Source organism: Nematolebias whitei, chromosome 5 (assembly GCF_014905685.2).
Source record: "Nematolebias whitei isolate Nwh7 chromosome 5, NemWhi1, whole genome shotgun sequence".
NCBI lineage: Eukaryota > Metazoa > Chordata > Actinopteri > Cyprinodontiformes > Rivulidae > Nematolebias > Nematolebias whitei.
The window spans coordinates 2,944,479-2,952,166 of NC_056502.1; the positions used below are offsets into that span (position 1 = coordinate 2,944,479).

At 43.9% G+C, this 7,688-nt stretch overlaps 1 protein-coding gene across 1 annotated transcript in view; it reads right to left on the reverse strand.

Moving 5' to 3' along the window:
- tmem106ba (transmembrane protein 106Ba) overlaps positions 1–5,992 on the reverse strand; it is an 8,441-nt gene extending 2,449 nt beyond the window's left edge. The window contains exons 1-8 of the mRNA XM_037676700.1: positions 5,907–5,992; positions 4,737–4,918; positions 4,033–4,243; positions 3,029–3,092; positions 2,772–2,931; positions 2,318–2,458; positions 954–1,003; positions 810–863 (exon numbers count right to left, since the gene is read on the reverse strand). Coding sequence (XP_037532628.1) covers positions 810–863; positions 954–1,003; positions 2,318–2,458; positions 2,772–2,931; positions 3,029–3,092; positions 4,033–4,231 — 668 coding nt within the window. The 5' untranslated portion in view covers positions 4,232–4,243; positions 4,737–4,918; positions 5,907–5,992. The remainder of the gene's footprint in view (positions 1–809; positions 864–953; positions 1,004–2,317; positions 2,459–2,771; positions 2,932–3,028; positions 3,093–4,032; positions 4,244–4,736; positions 4,919–5,906) is intronic.
- Positions 5,993–7,688: the final 1,696 nt, after the last annotated feature.

Here is a 7,688-nt window from a genome sequence, read left to right on the forward strand (position 1 = left end):
CTCCCTGTTGCAGGAGCTGCCCCATGTTGCAGGAGCTTCTCCCTGTTACAGGAGCTGCCCACTGCTGCATCAGCTGCTCCCTGTTGCAGGAGCTGCTCCATGCTGCAGGAGCTGCTCCCTGCTGCAGGAGCTGCTCCCTGCTGCAGGAGCTGCCCCCTGTTGCAGGAGCTGCTCCCTGCTGCATCAGCTGCTCCCTGCTGCATCAGCTGCTCCCAGTTGCAGGAGCTGCTCCCTGCTGCAGGAGCTGCTCCCTGCTGCAGGAGCTGCTCCCTGTTGCAGGAGCTGCCCCCTGTTGCAGGAGCTGCTCCCTGTTGCAGGAGCTGCTCCCTGCTGCAGGAGCTGCCCACTGCTGCATCAGCTGCTCCCTGTTGCAGGAGCTGCCACAGGAAGAGAACTGACATGAAAGATTTAGCAATGAATTACGCCAGATGCAACCTGGACTCGAACCAGCAGCCTCAGGATTACAATGCCGCAGCACTTAACCACTGAGCTACTGCAGCCCCTTCAGAATATATTAATAATATCATAGTTTAAATTTAGTTTGGTAATCTGTGGGTGGATAAAGTGAAAATAATCTACAACTTTAGGATGAATCTCAGCTGTTACTGTTTGAGGACATTTTAAAGGCACGTGCGCGCCCCCTAGTGGAGCTCAGGAAAACAGTTTCACCAAAAGCTGCTGCTCTTCAACATGTGTGGGTGGAGTAATGAGGGCGGTGTTTGGAGACAACAATCTGAGGCTCATGACAAACACCTGCACAGTGACGTCATAACCACATTAAAATAAACGCCCCCACAAACAATACTCACTGCATCATGACCACTATGTTGTGAACTTTGATCGTGGGCAGGGTGCAGTAGTCACTGGAGGAAAAACAAGACATTTTGAATAAAAAATAAAGGTGTTACAGATTATTACAAAGCATCACTTTCAACAAGGAGGAGGATACTCACAACATGTAACTCATCTCGTCAGCGATGGTGGTGGGAACGGTGTAGTCGAGCTGCAAGAACAAACAAAAGACGATTCATAAAACGTTCTAGGAACAAAACAAGAAATCACTAAAGGAACGTTAGTGATTATTAAACAACCTTTAGTTTAGTGTTTTGTCCTAAATTCAGATGAAACAGTAAGAAGAGCATCACAATTATTAGTTGAGTTATGCTTAAAAATGAAACAGATGTTGCAGAACACGACATAATTTAATCAGTCACATCATACACTTGGTTGGTATGTGACATTTTTTAATGTTAGATAACAGTGTGACTGTAACAGAGGAAATAGATTTAAAAAAATGCCAGAGTATTTAAAAATTTTACCAAGAAAACAAACTTTTTATTTGATAGGAGTCAACTTATGACACATGAAGCTGCATTAATTGCACTACAGGAAGTGGGCCATAGTAGCTCTGCCCTCTTACTGAAGACGGACTAAACAGAGTCTTAAAGTTTCCAGGCAGACCTGGTCCGCTTGTTGGACCGGTCACATCAGCTCAGGGTCTACAGCGCTGAACGTGCCTGGTTGGTGGCTCGCTACAAGTTATTTACATGTGAAACGTTCAGAAGTGCCATTACATGTGTTAACACATTTAAACTCCGTGTTCACGCCTGGTTCAACCACGGTGGGTGACGGGTTGAAACTTGAGCAGCAAAGAAAGAGGAGGAGCATCTGTGATAAAATAATTTCATTGTTTGGGTTTTCGTTCTCTTGGTCATAATCTGGAGCAGAAATAAAGAATAATGCACGTCTTTGTGGGAACATGACAAACTGCCTGATTTTCACAGCTGCGGCTCTGCTGGAAGTTTCTTCCTCATGAGGGAGTTTTTCTTTCCACTGTCGCCTTCATGCTTGTTCAACATGAGTTCTGTGATGGAGTTCAACTCAAAGCTGCTCCTCAGATAAATAATCTTAATTATTATTTTATATATGCATGTTTCTGTTCAGTGCCCTGAGACTTCTGCTGTGACTTGGTGCTGAATAAATAAATTAAATTGAAACGCTGCAGTCTTAATAAACCATTTAAGTTTAGTAGCTCGACATCAGCACGTTTGTTCCACACTGAGATCGATCCACTATATTTGTTTTATCTTTAAAGTTTTATAAACTAGTCAAATTTTCCATTTTCAAGACTTACGACCTGAAAATAACTCAACTGTTTACTTTGCATAAGCTTCGTGGGGTTTGAAAGAAAACTCTGCTCTGATAAAACTTTTATTTGTTCTGGAAAAGCCCCGGGAACAAAAACCACATGAGAGTTCTGGCTGAACTGCGGTTCTGGAGTTGGGTACGTGTAGTTGCTGTGGTCGGAGGTGCCCACCTGCCGTTCGTCCAGCGGCCTGATCACCGTCGTGTTGCTGAACTTGGCCTTGCCGATCACCGTCTTGGAGAACTGCACCTGTGCTGTGATGTTGGTCACCGATATGGCGTAGTAGTTGTTGTTGGTGATGTTCAGAGTGTTCTGGTGAGACGTGGATGAAACGCACCAAGTTAGAACCATCTGATTAACAAAGTCCCAACAGCAGACGCAGGAAAATAATGGCTGTTGCTTTGCTGCCCGCCTTCATTCGTTGTAGCTGCTTTTGTCGTCACCTCAGCGCTTGAGGCTAATTTTAAACACACCGTTTGATATTTCATATCGACTTCAACAAGAGTCCAGTGTCTGCTGATAATTCCTCGTGAGCTTAATATAATCAGTATCTTGTGTGGTCACAAGGCTGCATCAATAAACTAATGTTGACTCCAGCTCTGAGACGGTTACCAAGACAACTTACTGTAATGGTGAGATAGACGATCCGCTTCTCCTGGTCGTAGGAAACGTAGGCAGACTTTATTCCCACGTAGGTGACATCAATGGAGCGAGGGAACAGGAAGAAAACAGCCAGCCCAGACAGCAGCAGGCAAAGAGACACCGATATGGTGACGTACAGCTTCCTGGAGGAGAGGAGGAAGAAGTGGACGCCTTCAAACGCCCGCCGCTCGTTTAGCGCGACCACACAGAGCAGAGCTTTAAAGGAGGACAGAGACTTACGTCCTGCTTGGCCTCAGCCTCTGGTCGCTGTACGGAATCAGAGCCACAAGCTGGTTCTCCTGACCTGAGCAGATTTAAAACAAAAATACAGCCGAGTGTTGCATCGCAGAGGAAATACAAACTTTAAAGTTTAGCTTTCCAACTTAGAAGTTGTTTTTGTTCATGGCTGCTGCTGGATCGTCTTGGAAGACAAAAGAAATCTGAACGCGTCTTCCACGCCTGATTTCTTACACATAAACCACGTTAATATCAGGTAATGCAAAAAGAGATCTACTAAATCCAGTCAGCTGACACGTCAGATGGTCATTTTCACATTTAGAACATTTCAGGTTTTCACTCATGTGATCGTCAACAACCTCTCGACAGCTGCAACGTGATATGAAGAGGCAACCGAACGCAACGGAGCAAGTGTGCGTTTACAACTGGATTAAATGACACGAGTCTGAACACATCCCTAATCTAATCTACACACACAGACGATGATTTGCTGCAGGAAGAAAACAAAGTGAAGAGGCAGCTCTGGAAACAAACAAACCGTGACTTTGTTTCCGAGGAGTTTCGACAAAATGCCGAGCCTCATAAAACTTTTCATGACTCCGTTGGGAGGACGGGGCTCTGCAGCCAAGCGTCTGTCCACAGCCTCGTGAGCGCGGCTGTTTGCAGAGAACATGACGACAGGGACAAGTCTCTGAAGCCGCATCACCTTTCGCTGTTTCAGAGAGCAGACAGCTGCTTTAGCCCCATTACAGATCGTTTCTGTGCTTCACTCTCTGCCCAGGAGCTTCACGTCTCTCAAACCTGGCTGAACTACAGAAGGCCGCCAGGTTCAGACACCCGTTAGAAACAAGTTAGATACTTCTCCTCCAGCAGTCTGAAGTTTTTACCAAAACATTTTTCTTCTAAAATAAAACATGCATGTTCGGTCAGGACTTTTGTTTTTTAAGGACGGCGTTCATTTACACTCCAACGTTCAGTGATTATAAAGGAGATCAGAAGGTGTTTACCACGAGGGATTCTGCCAGTGCCCTGGCAGGTCGGACACGTAACGCTGTCCCGTCCCGTAAACTCCACGTAGGGGAACTGAGAAACGTCGCCGTTCTTTCCGTCCTCCTCCGTCTGACCGTCTTTGAGCTCTCCAGCAGTCGTCAGCGCGTCTTTACTCTCGTCTTTAGGCTTGGCCAGGAAAGACTGGGCCTTGCCCATGGCTGCTGCCGTCTGCACACAGCACAAAGGACGACATGGAGCGAGAGGAACTGCTGCGCTGACTAACAACATGCCACACAATCATCTGACAGTGAAACTGAAGCTGGACCGGCTCCAGAGAACCGTTCCCAGGAGAACCTGCAGCTGGAACTGAGGAAATAATCCTTTGGAGACACGGAAAGATCGCTGAATCCAGACTGGTTTACTTTTATTTAAGAATCCAATATATATTTAACTATTTTCCATTAAATTAGTGAAGCTGACTTTACACTGACTTCAAACTTTACACAAGTATTTTTCACTCTACTACTTGAATAAAAGTACTTACAGTCTTAAGTGATTTGAAAACTATTCTCTAGTTGACATAAATAATCTCTTAAAGCTGGATCCAAACGTTCTCGTTCCTTGCGCCCCCACGTGCTCTGAGTGTTTGCAGTACAAGCTCAACACGTGACACATGACAGGGTGTATAAAGATTTATATTTCTTTCATTTGTCCAGCTCACCGCCGAGCGTCTGGTGGTTTGAGCCTCGACTCCTGGGGCTCTGCCGGACCAAGCCCAAAGGAGAGACGGGATGCTCCCTCCACGTGAGACCACCTGCGAGGAGGACCGGTGAGGTGGGGCGCTGCGCACGTCGGGCTGCGGGTGAAGGAGGGCGTGCCAAGTCCTGGCAGCAGAAACCAGCTCTAGGGAGAGTCAGGGGTCAGAGTTCAACAACATTAGAAAATAGTCCGCTGAAACGAAAGGAAGTGGTCAAAAAGCCTACTGGGAAAAAACTGAAAAACTATTGATCAAGAGTTCTTTAAAGAAAGAAAACGTGGCTCCTCGGATGTAAAATATAAATAAAGTGGTGACTAAGACTTTTAAAATTTAATATACTGCTTTAGATTAGAGTTGGACCCGCCAACCTTTTCTTTACAGCATTGTTTGATCCCCAGGGGACCCCACTGTGGGTCACAGAACATCACATGAGGGGTCCTGACAACAACAGTCAGAAATAAATTAAATCTATGACCGTTAACTATTTGTTTTATCTTGTTTATTTAATCTGTGGAATTCAACCAAGTGGTTTCACGCAGGGTTGCCAGATAAACGTGAACATGGTTTTACCCCCTCCTAATCTGTGTGCACGTCCTCCAAACACAACCTCACCTTACAACACCTTGACGCAGCGCACGTGACAGTTTGGGTCAAAATTTATTTCTAAAGCAACAGTGCATTACTTCATCATTTCTTACCTGGCAACCCTGGCTTCAGGTGTTTGCTGCTGTTACTGCAGGTTAGATTACAGCTCGAAGATTAATGAAACCATTTTAATTCGAAACTTGTAAAGTCAAAGCGACGCGGCGCTTTGATGTTTGTTTTGTTTGAACGTCGGCCCAGGCCGCCGCCGCCATGACGCTGCTGAAGACTGACCCGAACCGGGCCGGACCGGCCGAACGGGACCACGAACCACACACTTCACCACCAACAGGAGCCACGTACGTCGAGTTAAAACATGTTTTATTCTCATTCTGTCACATTCCGCAGCAACCCCCGTGTCTGGAACCGTTCGTCTTTAAACGCAAAACCAAGACAACACATTCCGCCAGCGTCAAGAACAAAAACAGTTTAATGCGAATAAACGTCGAGCATAAACCTGAGACTGCTTCTATTCGTTACCAAACGCCTTACCTGTGGTGGATTTTTATCCGGTCGTGGCCGCCATCCGTTATAAACTCGATGTTTGTTGTCATTGAACGCACCAGCGAGGATTACACGTAGACCCGCCCCCTTTTTCTCCTGATTGGGCAGGATCCTGAGAGAAGCTATCTCATTGGTCATCTGTAAACGTCACTCAACAACTAGACGGGCTGCGCTCCAACGCCGATTTATTTATTTATTTATTAACGATTGAAAACCATAACTGTTTATTATTATTTTTATTATTACTATTATTATTATTGTTGTTGTTTTTATGACAGTCTGAAACAGATTTGATTAAATCCAGGTAATATGTTGGTGATACAAGTATTTACATTTTTACCTAAGTTTTCATGTACAAAACACAATAATGTTATTAATAATAAACACATGCACTGAAATGACAATAAAAAGCAAGGCTAAAGACATTACCAAATCAAATGGCTCACTAAAAGTAGGTTAAAAAAAAACATAAATGATGTGAATGTTTTGTAAAGTTTTTTTAATACGACCATCACTCATTATTTGTGCTATTAATAAATCAAGTTTAAGTGCTACTTTGGTGCTTCGTTGTTTTATTTGTGCTGTAAATCTCGTCAGCAATAGTCATTATTAGTAGAATTAGTAGTAATAGTAATTTACTGCGTCATAACAAAACAAAATAATAAATAAATGTGTTGGCTTGCTTTTCCTTTATGGACCCTTTTATCACTCCTGCTCTCCGTTGAATCAAAGCTGTCTCAGCCATGTGAGTAATGACTCTGAAACGTGGTGAATTAGAAACATAAAGTCAAAGAAAATAAGGTTAATTATATTCAAATTTCCCAAAGAGCGGAAGGTGAGTGCACCTGATCTCGAGCCTCCACAGACGAATCATTTATCTTAAAATATGACATTTCATACGGAGTCACAGTGATGTTAAGTGACACTTAAAGGACAGCTTCTATTAGACGTACTTGCTGGAAGACTCGAGTTCTTGTTTTATTTGAGGTCACTTCAACTGTTCCTTCAATGCAAGCTGACCGATGAGGAGATGGAAAGTGCAGTCAAGGCTAAGAAGTAATCATTCACTGCAGCTGAGATTAGCTTCTGGCAGAAGGTCGTGCGTGCTGCTATCACCCGAAGGCAAAGGTGAAGCAATAATGTTGTTGCCCATATCTCTGCATGCATGTGTCCATTTGTCTGTACTGTTAGCAGAATATCTTATGAATCACTGGAATCTACAGATTTTAATGAAATATAATATTGTATGTATAATATCCGGCTAAAATGAGGTGTAGTAGTGGCTGAACGTCACCCCCGACACGTTTTTTAGTCCAACGTTTTGAACAACACATCTGCTGGAGAGTCATTCACGTACTCAGAGCTCCAACAAGATTATTGCAAAACTGCATGAAATCACCAATAATTTTATTCTCAAAGTTTAATAACGTTTCAACGTGAGCTGCAGTTCTGAGTCTAAAACTCTGGCGTGAAAGGTGGCGGGTGATATGCATTTCTTAAAGGCATGATGGGTCTTTTGTTTTGTATGGTTTGACTCTTGAGTCTGTGTGTGGTAAAACCTGAATGCTAAGAAACAGTCGGGTAGAATCAGTTGGTTCAGTAACATTCAGCCGCAGAGACTGTTAATAAAAATCAAAGTTTGCATTTACTGCAGATTGTGACCACAACTTTTTTGTAGCTTTGTAACAAAACTATTCTCTGCAGCAGCCCTTAGACTCTAAAGGCTCTAAACTCTAAAGTTTAGAGCCTTTAGAGTCTAAGGGCTGCTGC